Source organism: Xiphophorus couchianus, chromosome 13 (assembly GCF_001444195.1).
Source record: "Xiphophorus couchianus chromosome 13, X_couchianus-1.0, whole genome shotgun sequence".
NCBI classification, from domain to species: domain Eukaryota; kingdom Metazoa; phylum Chordata; class Actinopteri; order Cyprinodontiformes; family Poeciliidae; genus Xiphophorus; species Xiphophorus couchianus.
The window spans coordinates 25563707-25581314 of record NC_040240.1 but is presented as its reverse complement, the minus strand read 5'-3'; the positions used below and the strand labels follow the sequence as shown (position 1 = coordinate 25581314).

Genomic DNA, 17608 nt, shown 5'->3' with positions numbered 1-17608 from the left:
TCCAAAAGAGTAAAATAGGTTTTGTGAAAATTAACTTATAACTTTAACAACTAAAATGACTCTTGAGTTTGGTCATTAAAACTTAGGGGAAGGTTGACGTTTTTCCAAGGTGGCTCTCTGATTGGTTGAACAACAGAACGCCTTCTTTGCATATATTAAAGTGAGGAAACGCCTACTCACTATAAAGTACATGTAACGCTAATATACAGAGAGTTTTTGCCATCTTTTTCTCTCCACATGGGCGCCTTTGTCTGTCTGTGTGTTTCGTGTTTGTTTTTTGTCTCTCCTTGTGTGTTGTTATTTTATGAGAAATGCATATCTCTGTATCTCTGCAGCTTTGTTGTTCATTGCTTTGTATGAATTAAACTCTGTGATCTGTGACGTCAACACGCCTTGTTAGTTCCGTTTTACAGCTGGCCGCCGCTCGCCGAGAAGAACCCGGCTGTGTTGAGGAAGAGACGAGCCAAACGTTTTGTTCAAAGTTTTAATAAATTCTTCCTCAATAATATCTTTTGTAGAGTTTTGGCTTCATTCCTGCACATGGCCTTTTTAGAGTCTGGTTACTCCAGTTAATTAATAAATTACTGAATTAGTTGCAGATTATTTGAATAATCGATTAATCTGATTAATCGTTTCCGCTCCATCATAATGTGACTACCGCTGCCCAGGAGGGTCAAACCAAACTCTGGGTGACCAGGCCTCACCTCCAGAAATCAGCTCCAAGCTTTCAGATTAAAACGATTCAAAGATGAAATCTTTAACATCCGAGGAGTTTCTGGCCGCGCTGAAGACCGAACTGATGTTGGAGCGAGAAATCCACCCAGCAGTGAGGAGCTGCTGGTCTCCTCTCATCATTCCCCGCAGTGAGAACTCGGACGGCGGCCGCTGTAATAATCCGGAGCGCGCCGCCTCCAGCAGGATGAAAGTGATTCTCTCGGAGGTTAAGTGGGGTCACACGGATCCGTCCTCTGATCCCACTCGGGTTCTGGACAGATGGAAACACATTACCGTCGGCCGAGCCGCAGATGGAAGCAGGAGATTGAAGCGCAGCGGCAACGTTTCTCTCATGAGCTGAATTATCGCCTCATGCTTTAAAACGTTTCACTGAGGAGAAATACGATCCAAACTGCTGCTAAATAACAACCTCCATTAGTGCAGCATAATACAGGAAAAATCTTTAACGTGTTGCAAACTTTGCATGCTCACCACTCAGTTTCTAGTTTTCAAGATGGCTGCTGTTTTAAAGCCTTTTAAATCAGTTATTGTCATAAAATGTTCCTCATTTTCACGACTTGGATGAACTTTATGTCACATCTTCAACTTTATTCATCCTATTGATGCAACTTCAACTTAATGCTTAGCATTAGCGTCTGCTAATATTTTAATACATTTAGCAGTTTGGGGTTAGTTTACGTAAATTTTTATGTGCTTAGCAGTTTAGCATTAGCTCCTGCTAATTTCTAGTGCTTAGTGGTTTAGTGTCAGTTTCTGCTAATTTTTAATGTGGTTAGCAGCTCAGTGTTGGCTTCCTATACTTTTTAAAATGTGTTTAATGGTCTAGAAGTAGCTTTTGCAAAGTTTTTACTATGTTTAGCATTTTAACATTAGCTTCCTCTATTTTTTTACGTGTTTTTTGGTTTAGCATTAGCCTACTCTAATATTTTAATGTGCTTAGAGGTGTAGTTTTAGAACAGCTAAGGTTCTTGTTTAGCCAATTAGTGGTTAGTTCACTTTTTGGAAAGCTGTGACCAAAGCTGACAACAACTACTGCCAATGTTATTGCAAACATATATTCTCCATTACAACCACGGCAGCCATTTTTGAAAATTATATATGATGTCAATGGATTTGTTGTAATATGACATTTTTTGCTGATTTCTTCTGGAACCTGACGTGTTTTCTGGATGCTGATCAGTTTGAGCCGTTTTCTGATTCCTCACAGAACCTCAGAGTTTTGTTGGTCATTTCAATCGTTTCACCTGATTTAGTTTGATCACCTGCAGCCAGAGCGGCTCATTTATTCCAGCCAGAACGGTCAGATCAACAGAAAGGAACAGTGTTTGGTGTAAAACTCATCCTGCAGGATGTCTCAGAGGTTTTCTGAATGTCTCAGAGAAACGAGGTGTGGCCAGATAACCTGATTAAAAACGACACCAAGCAGCTGATGGATTCATGTTGGTCATTTTTAATTCATGACTCTGATCTAAAGACTGAAAGCTGTAATATGAGGGAGAAGGTCTGACATCATGTAACATTTTGAAGTTCATCATCATTTCTGCTCTTTAAAACCTAAAAATCTGCAAAGGTCAGTGATTTTTGGTTGCTGTGGTAATGACTTCCTCAGGTTCTGGTTCTGGTTCTGACTTGCTATTTCTGAGCTGCTCTGGATCCTAAACTCAACCGTCTCAGTGAATTGTTGCTAAAGAGACTGAGATCAGCAGCAGAACCAACCTGGACTGGACCGACCAGAACAATCAGAGATTTAAACGTTTAACTGCTGAAGCAGAAGCAGAATAGTTTCTCTAGATAATAAAAAAATCTGATATTACCAACTAACTTTGTTTAAATCTCCATTATTCTCATTTTATTGGTGTTTTCAGGCTCTGATCCATGAACACTTTCACACGCATGTTGGCATTTTCATCTACATTAACGTTACAGACTGATCGGAGAGTGAATAACTGTTTATGAAAACAGATTGGTGTGTTTGATCAGAGATGAAGGAAACTTGATGACATCTGCAGCATGTTTGCTGTTTCTTTCTCTTTAAATATCAAATTCTTCTGTTTCCGTCTCTCCATCATGTCTGCTTTCATCCGTCTCTCTGACCTGCTTTTCTTCTCATCTCAGGTTAGTTTCCTGTTCTTTACCTTCCCTCATTCTCTCTCTCTTTGTGTTTGCGTCTGGAATCAGAGCTGCTTTTACAACTCATATTTTATACATTCGGTTGTTATGCAGAGAGACTAGCAAACAGTGCAACCAGGAGGCAGCGCATGTATTCCTCCACCTCTCCATCATCCCCCCCTCATCCTATCATCCTCTCTTTTCTTCTTCCTTTCTGTAAAGATGGAGGGAGGCGGAGATGCTGAATAGAGAGTTCTTGGCGTCCCTCCAGCTCCCATTTTCAACAAGCGAGCGACGTTTTAATGGCCTCTGCCGGAACGCTCACAGACCGATGTGGGAATGTTTCTGCATTTAGATTTTTGTCTGCGACTGTTTGTGTGTGTGTGCGCGCGTGCATGTGTGTGTGTGTGTGGTTGTCTGGCCAGCAAAATAAATTCATCAGATGCTGAGCTCAAAGGAACATGTTTGTCTTCCTCCTGGGAGAAAGTGAATGATTTAAAACGAAATGATGTGGAGAAGGAGGGGAGGAAGGTGGTGGAGCGAAGGAGTGAATGGAGCCGTCAGGGTGGAGGAGGAAGAGGAAGAGGAGGATGAGGAGGAGCTCGCTCCGTTTTAAACATAACAGAAACAGATTGAAGGCATGCAGCACGAGGAAGAGGATGAAGATGAAGAGACTTCCTGATGAGGACGAGACAGCAGACAGAGAGAGACTCCATAAACATCTGATGGACCGCAGGAGGCCAGCACACACACACAGACATACACACACACACACACACATCGCCACGGCACTTCAGAGAAATCTCAGAGCTTCTCCAGCAGATGTCACACTGATAACCCGACTCACCCTGTCACCTGGTCCCAACACACACACACACACACACACACACACACACACACACAGTTTGTACTTCTACCCACAGTAAGACTTTATTGGCTAATACTCATTCTACTAACCACATTTATTCCTAACCCTATTTCACACTAGGGCTGAAATAATTAATCAGATTATTTGTATTAATTGTGATTAATCGATTACTTGATTAATCATTAACTGGAAACTAAAATAAAGGCCATTTGCTGAAAGAACATCATTGGAGCAGCAATGAAGCCAAAAATGCACTAAAATATAAACATTTTGCATTAAAAAAAACTGTTTATGGATCTGATCTACTCAAAATTCCTCTGGTGTTTCATCAGGTTCAGATTCTGTAAAAAAAAATATCTCAAGCACCTTTAACAATTTATTTATTAATTGGTTAATCCCAAATAAAATAATATATTGGCATATAATGTATATATATAAGTCAAGAAGAAAGGACTGAGCTTTTCATGTTAGAATTTTTAGCTGTAGATTCATCGTTTGCTGAAACCAACGTTCTCCAAAGTAATGCTACCGTTGCATTTCAGACAAAATGTTTGTTTTCTTATTTAAAACTGAAGTAAATTATTTGTTTCTTTCTTATTCATCTTAATTTATTCCCTTATCTGAAAAATTATGCAAAATGATTTTTTTTTCTGATTAATCATCAAAATAATTAATTAATCATGAGACTAATCAATTAATCGATTAGGAAAATAATTGTCAGCCCTGATTCACACTTCATCTCTAAACCTGACCTCTGACCCTACACAAGAGGCTCCATCGTATTCGAACTGGCTTTGGTCCCCATAAGGCCCATTGGTCCTCAGAAGGTCAGTGAATGTATCAGAAACATCCTCAATAAGACAGATAAACAAGACCAGACACACACACACACACACGCAAAGACTATGACTGTCTTCAGAAGGGCTTTGCCTGAACTTCCAGTCATTTTGCATCCATTAGTATCTTAACAGCAGATCTGTCCGGGTTCTGGGCCCCATAAGGTCCAGCTGGTCCTCATAAATGTGGATGAAAAGTTTAGAAAATGTTGAGATTTCTGTAAAGTTTCAGGTTTGAGGTTCATTTCTCCACAATCCTAACAATATTATTCCATATTTATCATAAAACAGGAGGAACACAGAAATGTGTTAGCAGATTGAATTGCACACACACGCAAAGACTATGACTGTCTTCAGAAGGGCTTTGCCTGAACTTCCAGTCATTTTGCATCCATTAGTATCTTAACAGCAGATCTGTCCGGGTTCTGGGCCCCATAAGGTCCAAACCTCCGTTGGGTCCAAACCTCCGTTGGAACCCAACACCAGACAACATTTCCAAACAAACTGAGCTGAATTATTAGAAAAGTTCTTGTTTCTCCTTCAGGTTTGAACTAAAACTTTCTTTTCTCGTCACATTCGAGGACGAGATGAAAAGTTTAGAAAATGTTGAGATTTCTGTAAAGTTTCAGGTTTGAGGTTCATTTCTCCACAATCCTAACAATATTATTCCATATTTATCATAAAACAGGAGAAACACAGAAATGTGTTAGCAGATTGAATTGCACACACACGCAAAGACTATGACTGTCTTCAGAAGGGCTTTGCCTGAACTTCCAGTCATTTTGCATCCATTAGTATCTTAACAGCAGATCTGTCCGGGTTCTGGGCCCCATAAGGTCCAGCTGGTCCTCATAAAGTGAGAAATGATGACAGACACACACACCAGAGCCAACAAGGAGAAAGTGAAGCAGAGCTGGAGGTCAGAAGGTCATGAGGCGGCGATGAGATCAGGAACGAGTTCTGGTAGCAGGGCGGGGTAAAAGGGTGAGGGCAATAAGAGGAGGGGGGTAAATTACAGGGTAGGAGGGCAGAGGAAGCAAACCAGAGATAATAGGAGAAATCCTGAAGGCAGCAGTAATTATGGAGGAAGAGACGGTGCCTTAATTAGACCAGGATGGAGAACATGACACACACACACACACACACACACCGACAGACACACACACACACACACACAGCATGATTAGTTTGTTCTACTGCTCCGCCCTGATTGGCTGCTTTGCATTCATTGTTTCTCAGCAGCAAACAGAGAAACACACCGATCTGTTACTACAGAACACACATCTGCTCTCTGGGTGTGTGTGTGTGTGTGTGTGTGTGGGGGGGGGGGGGGTGAGAGGTCCCAGCACAATTGCTCAGTTTAGTAGAGCATTACAGCTGATCAATGGCTGTGGTGCAGAGGGAGATGTTGGCGCTGCGGCTCCACATGCACTGAGTGTGTGTGTGTGTGTGTGTGTGTTCAGGTAATGATGTCAAATGAGGAACAGCTGGACCTTCATCATAATCACTCTCAGTGGAGTGATCTGATGACATCACTAGCCACTCTTCCTCTTCCTCACTATCAGAGCAGAAACAGCAGCACAGCCAAAGGCTGCAGGACTGAAGAAGAGCTTCATTGTTTTAGATTAGGAGGAACATCAGTTGCAGATAGAACCGATCCAGACCCATTCAGAACAGAACCAGAACCCGACACTGGAAACCAAATCTCCGTCGGGTCCAAACCTCCGTCGGGTCCAAACCTCCATCCGGTCCAAACCTCCATCCGGTCCAAACCTCCGTTGGGTCCAAACCTCCGTCGGGTCCAAACCTCCGTTGGGTCCAAACCTCCGTTGGAACCCAACACCAGACAACATTTCCAAACAAACTGAGCTGAATTATTAGAAAAGTTCTTGTTTCTCCTTCAGGTTTGAACTAAAACTTTCTTTTCTCGTCACATTCGAGGACGAGATGAAAAGTTTAGAAAATGTTGAGATTTCTGTAAAGTTTCAGGTTTGAGGTTCATTTCTCCACAATCCTAACAATATTATTCCATATTTATCATAAAACAGGAGGAACACAGAAATGTGTTAGCAGATTGAATTGCTGCGTCTGCAGCCAATCGGACCTCCTGTCATCAGAACCTCTGGGTTCTGTTAAACTGGCTGTCGGTTTCCTGTTGCCGACAGGTTCAGATGTTTCTCTGGAAGCCGCATTTCTCTCTGCTTGTCAGTAAACGCGATTAGAGGCGCAGCAGGAAGCGCTGCAGGAACAACCGTTTAACCGGCTCCAGTCTTTCATTTCGCTCATTTAATCACAACGTTTACAGAAACAATGAGCTCATCGGATCCGCCGCCTCAGACTCCAGCGCAGCGCTCCATGTTTCCAGTTTCACCCGCCGGACTTTCTGCCCTCAACGTCTCCAACGGTCACCGATTCAGGCTTCCCCACTGGATCTTTGTAATGGCTCTAGTATTTCTCTAAAATGTTACCAGCAGGTCCTTCTGGACTGAACCAATATGGCCGACTGTGAGTTTTCTTTCACTCGTCTGGAATCAGGACAACTGTCTCCATAGCAACGCTGCGCGTCCTGAAGGTTCCCAACACGTCCCTCAACCAGAGGGGATGTTTCCCACCTGGATGGGTCTCCAGTAGCTGCCATGGAGGGTCATCCTGACTAGGGCTCAAACGATTAATCGTGATTAATCGATCCAAATAGATCAAGCAGAAACAGAAGAGGCATAGCCGTCGGCCTTGAGGTTCTCCTTCATTCTGTTCAGGAGGAACCTCTACAAAATCAGACCAGAAATCCCAAAACATGAACCAACACTGAAGCAATCAATCAGATTAATTGTGATTAATCGAATACATAATCCTCATGTAACTTAATAATGATTAATCGCTAACTGGAGTAAACAGACTCAAAAAAGGTAATTTGCTTAAACAACACAGTCAGAGCAGTAATGAAACCAAAACTGTACAAAAGTACAAACATTCTGAATTTAAGATAAATAAAAACTTCTCTGTTCACCAGAACTCTCACAGTTTTATCTTCACATTCTGCCAAAGTCTCCCACTAAGCATCAATTTATTAATTAATAAATCTGAATGTTATCCCTATAATGTGTTTTAGCTGCAGATGAATCCTTCGCTCTAAACAAACATTCATCCCAAACTTCTGCCAACAAATCAATCCAAACATTTTACAATAATCAATATGGTCGGACTTAATATCCACAGGCAAAAACATTTTCAACATTTTCTACCTCAGTAAAAATACCTCAAACAAGCAGCACTAAGCAGCTAAAGACAAAAACAGAAGAAGATCCGGTAAAACGACGACGGTCCGACCGACACAAACTAAAACCGACGCCGTCTATAATCATACCAGAATCACAGCGACGCGTTTAAAAAGACAAAAACAAAAACCAGCTCATTTCACGAAGCCAAAACCCTCAATCCAGTCCCACCTTTCCTGTTTTTGCTCAGAATCCACGTCAGAGGAAATATTTCCACTCAGGTCGGTAATCCATTCACTATTTTCAACTTTTCTGTCTCTTTGGAAACCGTGTGGAAAAACTCCGGGCTTCCCGCTTCTTCTGTGTTTTATTGGCGGTTGGGAAACCAACGTAAGGTGCATCTACCGCCACCTACCGGACTGAAGTGTATCTAAACTCCCTCTGATTCTATTGGCTATTGGCTGATTCTATTGGTCACCCAAATCGACCAATGAGCTGCAGAGAAAATGTCCCGCACTGTTTGACACAGGAGAGGACGTCTGAGCTGTACTTTGACTCTCTCTTGTTTCAAAAAGCATCATTATTAGTTATAATGAACATTTACAGCAAGAAATCGGTTGGTGGAAAAAAGTCAAGAAAAAAAAGATATTTAGAATTGCAATAAATAGATATTTGGAATATTCATATGGACTTTCATTAAAAAAAAAAAAAACTTTTCCAAAATGTCTGTTATTTATTTTAGGGATGAAATTTAGTAAATGCTGGAGGTTCTGGATTGTAACTGCATACTGTCAAAGGGAAATTCACAACATAAAATGTATTTCATCAGAAAAAAATATTTTTTTCCATTTTGTTACAGAGAGCCAAATTTATTTGTCTCACTCAGTAATCAGAGTAGACGTCCAGAGTCTTCTCTGGAGTTTTTCTTTATTTTGAAACCAGAACTGTTCACCTTTGCTGAATTGGTTTTCCAGTACAATCAGGATCAGCAGAAGGTTTTCCTTCAGTCTGGACTCAGCAGCATCAATGTCAAATTTTTACCACTTTCATGAACATCTGCAGAACCAGAGTTTATCTGAGGACGTCAGCAAGCTCCATCAGCAACAGAGTTTACACACCTCAAAGCCTTCCCAGTGCTCCCAGTCTGATGCCCAGTGAAGCTGCAGCAACAAAAGCCTGACCAGCTGAACGGTGGAGGAGTTTCTGTCAACGCCACAGAAACAACGTGGGACGCCTGGACACTTAGTCACTGTGCTGAGCCACACACACACACACCTCATAGCTGTTCACACTGCTGAGACACACACACCACGACTCACATGGCGACCAGCGTGACACACACACTGCAAAGCAACGATCAGCCTCATCAAACCCGACCTGAGCCAATCAGAAGTTCCACCTGAGCAGGTAACTGCTCCACTTCTTCACCATCACATTCCTCATCTTCATCTCCTAAAAACAGGAAGTCTGACCTGACCTCTGTGACCCGAAGCGACCCGCTGACCTTCAGAGTCGGTCTGAGAAAACGCAGCAGCACAAAACTAAATCTGCAGAAGAGAAATCATTTCTGATTCCAGAACAAACTGCTGCTGATTCTTTAACCATCAGTCAAAAACCAGCCTGAAAGAAACGAACCAAAGGAACTGAGATCATGATTTAATGAGACACAAACCGTTTATCTATCGGCCCCTGAGGGAAGAAACGAATCTGGAAAGATTGCAGATCCTTTCTCCAGTTTCCTCCTTTAGGTCCCGCCCACCCATCATCTGACCCCGCCCATCCCCCTCTGGCCCCGCCTACCTTCGCAGCTGCTGTGGCCCTCCTCGTAGCCGGCGCTGCAGCTGCACTTCCCGATGGGCACCAGCCACTCCCCCTCGGCGCTGCAATGCATCCTGGGAGGGCTGTCGCTGTCCACCTCCGAGTTGTTGACGCAGCCGCCGCGGACCTCCACCAGCGTGGCGAAGGCGGCCTCGGCCACCGTGTCGGGGAACATGGCCAGGTTCTGCACGGTGGCCAGGCAGCGCTTGTAGTACACGCGGACGGCCACCAGGGCGACGCACGCGCCCACGTCCTGGAAGGCCAGGTGGAAGCCCTTCCGGTTGAGGTGTCCGATCTCCCGCACCTCCGTGTTGAGCTTCATCTTCCTCTCCCCCAGGTCTCCCTGCGTGAAGCTCTCGTCGGCGGCGATGGTGTCTATCTTGGTGTAGCGGTCCTCCCGGGTCACGGCGCCCAGGTCCCGGTCCGACTCCACGTACAGCAGGTTGAACGTCTCCTTGCAGGTCCCGGCCACGCCGGGGATGCTGTTGCAATCGCGCAGCGTGAACTGCAGCTCCACGAAGATGCGCTGTCCGCCGCGGCGCGCCACCCAGCCCGTCTGCAGCCAGTTGTTCTGCTGCGTGGGCTCCATCACGTTACACACCTGGTAGGTCCGGATCGGCTTGTACTTCTCATCCACGCCGCTGATCTCCTCCCACTGGCAGGAAGACACGAGCAGCAGCCACGTTAGCACAGCCTGACCTGTTTCATCATCCTCATCATCATCATCCTCATCCTCCTCATCATCATCATCATCATCAGAACGGAAAGCCGTCTGCAAAGTTACAATAAAAAAGTAACACCAGAAATGTCTTATGCAGTGGCATTTTTCATCATGTTATTTCTACATTTATAAATGTCACAGTTCCAAACTAAATATTTCATTTTCTAATTAAGTTAAATATTTAGGTTGCTAACGAAACATTAGCTCATAACAAACAGGCTAAAAACAACAAATTATTGTCGTTAATCTTTAACTCTGTAACTGTAACAGCTCCCTGCAGAAGATGTGTGACAGTCTCATCATCCTCATCATCCTCATCCTCTTCATCATCATCATCCTCATCATCCTCAGCGCTGAGTCACTGTCAGCTGCTAAGTTTCATCCTGCTGAAACGTTTGTGAGGATTTTATGTGTGTGTGTGTGTGAGACAAACGGCTCTGGCAGAGAGCCATTCTCTTAAAAAGCCCATTTGTCTTCCAGCCATAACTTATCACAAACGATATCGATCGACACGGAGAAGAGCATTTATCTGCTGCCGCGCGCCGCCGGACCCGCCGGGCCGCAGCCGGACCCGCCGCGCGCTGTCCGACCCGCCTGGATCACAGCCGCTGATTAATGGAGACGATAAACTCTCAGCTGCAAAGAGAGAAACGGTAAAATAGCCAAAACAAGCCGACTTACTCCGTTTGGGGGGAAGGAGGTCCAGCCGAGTTCTGCCTGCGTCTCCTTGGAGTTCAGCAGCACAACTGGAGCAACAGAGAGAACAAGGAGAAGGTCAAAGGTCAGCGAACAGGAAGGAGGCGTGGCTTAATCTGTAGCAGGTCAGAATAACCACCTGGAGGAGAAACAGAAACAAGTCTTCACCTTCAGAACCACGGACAGAACCATGACGACTGTTTCAGAACCGTTTCAGAACCACGGACAGAACCATGACGACTGTTTCAGAACCGTTTCAGAACCATGGACAGAACCATGACGACTGTTTCAGAACCATGGACAGCGATACAGCCCGTTCTAACTGTGTGAGGCACAGAGTTCCATCGGAACCAATTCAGAACCTTTTCAGAACCACGGACAGAGAAACAGGATTGGAACAAAACACTGAAGCAGTTTCAGAGCGTAGAAAAGATTCATGAACAAACATCTGGACTGAGACCCAGAACCAGCTGAACCTGGCTTCAGAACCACAGAAACGGGTCAAAGCTGCTGACCATACCAGAACCTTTCAGAACCAGCAAGCAGAATCTTTCCAAAGCAAGAGATTGATTTATTTACAGAATAAAGTTTCCAGCAGCAATGAGAGTTTCTCAGGTTTTCAAACATCAATAATTGGAATTTATTGTCAGAATGAATAAAACTTTTATCATGAATGACGGTAAAAATAAACGATGTGATAAATGTCCGTTAGAATCCGCAGCGTGAAACATGAAGCCCAGAAGAATGAGAAAACATGTAACGTGTTGGAAGGAAAACAGTTTACAGTCAGGTGGATTGTTCCTTTACCTGTGAACACGAAGAAAACCTGATTTATAAACTCTTCAGCCAGTGTGTGTGTGTGTGTGTGTGTGTGTGTGTGTGATATTTTAACATCGATGAAGTGAGTCCAGCCTGGTTAGTGACGTCATGAGAAACAGCTTCACATGTTTTTCTGGTTGTTTGCAGGACGAACTGAAACCTGAGAGCCTCGTTTTTACCTCAAACTATCTCAACGTCACGGTTCTGGTTCGGTCGGGAATCTGGAGGATCGGAAACGTCACGGAAAATCCTCAGAGGTTCAGCTGGAGCCACTCAGCCCAAACTGATGAAGAATCAACATCTGGTCATCACTGCAGTCACACACACACCGACACACACCCACCCCAACACACACACACACAGACTGACTGAACCAACAATCTGAGCTGAAACATCCAGAACATCATTAGAACTGGGTCTTAAAGGGCCGGTACCATCTGTTTTCCAAGCACATGGTAAAGTAACTATGTTAAATTCATTTGTTATAAAAATGCTCCAAATAAAAAATGCGACTCAAGAAATTTTGCTTCCTGATTTAACGCCTTGAAATTGGACCTCTGTCTCTTTAAGAAGCTCCTGCTCTGTCTGAAGCTCCGCCTCCAGGAAGTCGTCCCAACATGGCTCCTCTTTAACCCTTTAACATTTCTACCAGCGCTGCTCTGAGCAGCAGCTCCTATAATGAGATCAGCAGCTGTTTGCTAATTGCTGCTGGCTAGTCTGAAGGAGTTGAGTGGGGGAGGAGCTGCACCTCATGGGCGGGGCTAGGTCCACCCAGGTGTTTTGCAGCTGAATGGTTGCCATGGAGATTAAAGGACTTCTGAAACACTGCAGGTTAAAACGTGACACTGGCCCTTTAAATCTGCTCCACTTCCTGCTGTTATTAAAGCCTCCAGTCTGAGTCAGGAGCCGAAGTCACAACCACTCTGACACAAATCTGAGACGATGCAGCAGAGAGGTCAGAGGTCAAAATAAACCTGGCAACGCAGCCGGAGAACGGCTCCAGTTCTGATGCGGGTCAGTGGGCCGAGGCCAGAGCCAGGAGGAACGCCACGCGGCGGATAACAGGAAGGAGGAGGAAGAGAAGAGAGAGGGACGATCAGCAGAAACACGGAGAGACAACAGGAGGAAAGGATGAGACGGAGGAGAAGAAGAAAGGATGAGATGGAGGAGAAGAAGAAAGGATGAGATGGAGGAGAAGAAGAAAGGATGAGATGGAGGAGAAGAAGAAAGGATGAGATGGAGGAGAAGAAGAAAGGATGAGATGGAGGAACAAACATGACTCCAGAGGATCAGAGGAAACTCAGTCGGCTGAAATCAGGTTCTGTTTAAACTCTAATGGATCTGCAGGGGAGAAACAGGCGGGGGAGGGGCAGCTCTCCTTTCTCCTCCTCTTTACACAGATCATCCACTTAATGAGCTCTCATCATCATCATCATCATCATCATCATCTCAAAGCTTTTCACTCATAATTTCCTTCATTACAGAAACAAAGCAGCCAAAGAATCCGATGGCCAGCTGGGGGCGCTGCAGGCTGCCCTACCGCTGGACCACACTGGTTTTACTGGTGTATCTGGTTTTGCTGGTTTATCTGAACAGGTTTTACTGGTGTGTCTGGTTTTACTGGTTTATCTGAACTGGTTTTACTGGTGTGTCTGGTTTTACTGGTTTATCTGAACTGGTTGGAACGTCCTGTGAGTTTGATTGATTTCATGAAAATCAAAAACATTTTCCCTGATGTTTTTCATCAGATGAAACTCGTCATTTACACTCCCGATTTCCCTCGCCCTTATGGTAACCATGGTAACCACCGTAACCTGTCACTTCCTGCCGCACCAACAAGGCTGGTTTTAAATGTAAAAATGCAGGAAAGCAAAGCAGCAGCTCTCATCAGGAACTTTTAAATACTAGCATTTTAAATAATAAAGATATTTCTTCTGACTTCTGCAGACTCTGGAATCAGAGACAGAAGAAAATTCAAGGTCACCTTCAGAGAAAACTTTGTACTTTGGGTTGGAAATGAGACCTTCAAGAAGGTTTTGATGTGGCAGAAAGCATTAAAGCAGGAGGAAGTCCTTCAAACGGAGTGTGTGAGGATGGGAGCGGCTCAGAAAGCTTTTCACCTGTTTTCTTCTCCGTTTGATGTGGCTGATTTTATTTAGAGTGGATCCGCCGTCGCTGTCCAGGTCCAGGCAACACGTTCACCGTCCTCAGGAGCTTCAGCAGGTCAGAGAAGTGAATTCTGGCCTCAGCTTCTCCTTTCTACTGGTTTCACTCTGGAGGTTTAAAGGTTTGAGCCGCCATGGAGGCTGAGCGGACTGGATCGATTAATCGGATTAATCGATCCAGACAGATACATCAGAAACACACAGAGTCTGAACCATCTGCCCTGAGGATCTCCGTCACTAACGACCTCAGATTCGCTGCTTAAGGTCCACTGTGTGGCGTTCAGGTGCAGCCTTCTAAAAAAATCAAACCAAAAACTCAGAAAACATAAACAATGTAGGGCTGGAACGATTAATCGATCATTTAAGTAATCATCTGCTAATTTAATAATCAATTAATCATTAACTGGAGTATATGGCAATTTGCTGACAGAACAAAACACAGTAATGAGTCCAAAACTGAACAAAAACCTTCATATTTTACATTTAAGATGATAAAACGTGTCTGTATGTAAATCTGTTCAACATGAAACAGTTTCTGCTGTCCAACAATTAATCAGTTCATAGGAAAATGAATCCCTGATCATCGGCATTGATGACTAAAAATAAGATGAATGCTGTGGAAACACAACCTTCTGACACACACACACACCCACCCACACACACACACACACACGACAGCAGCAGAAACATGAACATGAATCAGACATGAAACTTTCAGTTCCTCCATCTTTTTCTTCCTGAACTAATGATTGTTTTATTTCATAAATCATCGTAAATTATTCACAAATATTTCCTCTATTTATTAAAAATCAACATTTATTCCCATTCTCCTCCCGTCAGGCTCAGTTTTCCTGGTTTTCCCGACCGGAGCAGAATGCGAATGACCAGCTGTGGAGACGAGTGAAGAAAGGATTCATTCAGCCAATCAGAGAGAAGAAGACAAACTGACGATTAATCGAGCATTGTGGCATTTTAATCGATTATTCTGATGATTAATTGATTATCCAGGTGATTAATCTGTAAATTGTCACTATAGCTGAGTAACAGTCACATTCTGCTGATTTTTTACATTTTATTTAACCACTTAAGTGTTTTTAAACAATAGAATTACATCAAAATGCTAGTAAACAATAATTTAATTCCCTTTTAGATAAGAAAATAAACAATTAATTTCCTAAAAGTCAATAAGAGCTAAAGTCCTTCTAAGATGTGAAACACTCAAACTTTCAGCTGAACATTAGCAGCGTGTCGGTCTGATCTGGGGATTAACTTATGAATTAGCTGATTAATGACTGGACAGAAGAAGGTGATTAATTGGAGATTTGTTCAGAACAGATGAAGCTAAAACGGTCCGGTGAGTTTTGGAAAGAACAGATTTATTTTTCGTCTTAAAGGTCAAATATTTCTATTTCTCTACAGTTCTGGCTTCATTTCTGCTCAGCAAATGTCCTTTTTAAGATTCTGTTATGAGTTACATTTATTTCAATAATTGATTAATTGTGATTAATCGTTTTAGCATCCACATTTTCTCCTTGTTATGCAACCCTGAGCCCATTTGTTAGCGTGTAGCAGGCTAGTTAAAGGTGAGAGGAGCCGCTACCGACAGGCTGAGGCTAATTAGTGGAAGGTTAGCATGTGTGCAGCTCAGTGAGGCGGAGCCTAACGGGTTTACATAAGGAGGCGGAGCGGAGCTCATCCCGACCGCTGCAGGAATCTGACCAGCTTTCCAGCTGATACTGACTGACATCAGAAACTTCCCGGCTCCGGTTCCGCAGCTGTCAGAACAGGCGTGTGAACCTGGAGAACATGCGCCGCTGCGTGCATTATTCAGGCTGGTTAGCGCCGCTGCAGCTGCAGCGTGACTCTGCTGGATCCGGCCCACGTGTCGGCCGCTAATATCCCCGGAAGCTCCGGCTGGAGTTCTGGGAAAACCTTCCATCAGGCTTTCCGAGTAGTTTTAAATAATACAGGTGTGTATCTGTGCCACACACACAGGGAAACACACACACACCTCTGACCGCACAACACAGGAAAAGTTTCCTTCATCACTCACTTCTCCATCTGTCCGTCCCCCCTCTACCTGACCCCCCACCCCCCACTGGGACAGGGGGGGGGGGGCAGTTACATAAGATCTGAGGTTTTCTGCTGACTTTCTTTTCCCTTTGGTTCAATTTGAGAACCACTTTAGATGAAATTAGGTCGTCTTCCCCCCACAACGCTTTCCTTTCTGTAGGAACGAGAAACTCCTGCAGCGCTGCAGGTCTGACAGCAACACACACACACACACACACACACACACACACACACACACACACACACGTGTGGGTTTTATTCTTCCCATGAATTTATTTCAATAATTGATTAATCGTTTAATTTTCAACCAAACCCTCAGTAGACGCTAACTGGTCTTCTTCTCTGGTTTCTCCTCTCATCCTGAACCAGAGAAGAAGTCCAGTTAGCGAAGCGCTGACTGAGCCGACCAATCAGAACCACACACTTCCTGCTGGACCAATTACATCGCCTCAGGACTTTCACACATTCATTTTGATTAATTAATTGCAGATTGTAATAAAATTATTCAGTTTTTTTTTTTAACAAATAAAGGTTCCAGTCGGTGTTTATGGTACAGCCGTAAATCTGAACCTGAGCAAAGTTTTTCGTTTTAACTTTGTTAGTTTTATCTGCTTCCTGGTGACATCATCATTTTATGTCTAAAACAATAAAGGTTTCCTCTCAATAATTCCTTCCTGCATAATAATCCACCAAACGTCTGATATCTTCTCAGGTAAACAATCAATAAATCAATAAACCAATAAATCTATAAATCACACGATGAATTAAAACATCCTCAATCGTTTCTAGCTGCACGTTTGTTTTTTCTGATTCTACCAAAACAAGACGACACTTTTCCACCGTTCAGTTGAACCTGAAACACGACACACAAAGCGACTTTGGACTCAAGCTGAATGGTGAACTTTGACCTCTGGAGCCGGTGGGATGAAACAGCAGCTAAACGTGACAAACTGCTGCAGGTCTAGATGCTAAGAGAGCTAGCTTCAGCGCTAACGAGCCGCCATTAGCTTCACCGCTAATGAGGTGCCATTAGCTTCACCGCTAATGAGGTGCCGTTAGCTTCAGCGCTAACGAAGCGCCGTTAGCTTCATCGCTAATGAGGTGGTATTTTTCTACTACTAGCTAACAATGGGTTTAAAACAGCATCACGAGGTTCAGCTCTCTGCTGCTCTGATATCTGGATAAATATCAGCTGCTTTCTTCTCTTTCCACAGAGAAACGTTTTAGGAATCCCAGACGGCCTGAGAATGTGACACCAGCCGAACCTTCACGTTTACCAGCTTCTCTCTCAACATGAAGATTTACTGATTTGCTGCTTCGCCTTCACTGATGGAGCCTCAGTTTCATGTCTGCGTCGATCTTAACCTTGATGATGAAACGTTAGCTTAGCTTCAGGGAGGATCCAACAGAATCACTCTGACTCCAAAAATACAGAAATAAAGATAAAACTAAAGTTTGTATAAAATCTGCCGAATAACTAAAAATCCTGAAGAATCACAGAAAACATTTGATGTGATGGGAATCCTTCAGGAGCCGTTAGCTTAGCATTAGCA

The 17608-nt window shown here is 43.7% G+C and overlaps 1 protein-coding gene across 3 annotated transcripts in view; it reads right to left on the bottom strand.

The window, feature by feature from the left end:
- LOC114155863 (ephrin type-A receptor 7-like) overlaps positions 1–17608 on the bottom strand; it is an 82443-nt gene that overhangs the window by 49469 nt on the left and 15366 nt on the right. For all 3 annotated transcript variants that reach the window (XM_028035946.1, XM_028035947.1, XM_028035945.1), the window contains exons 2-3: positions 10984–11048; positions 9564–10236 (exon numbers count right to left, since the gene is read on the bottom strand). In XM_028035946.1, the coding sequence (XP_027891747.1) occupies positions 9564–10236; positions 10984–11048 (738 nt within the window). The remainder of the gene's footprint in view (positions 1–9563; positions 10237–10983; positions 11049–17608) is intronic.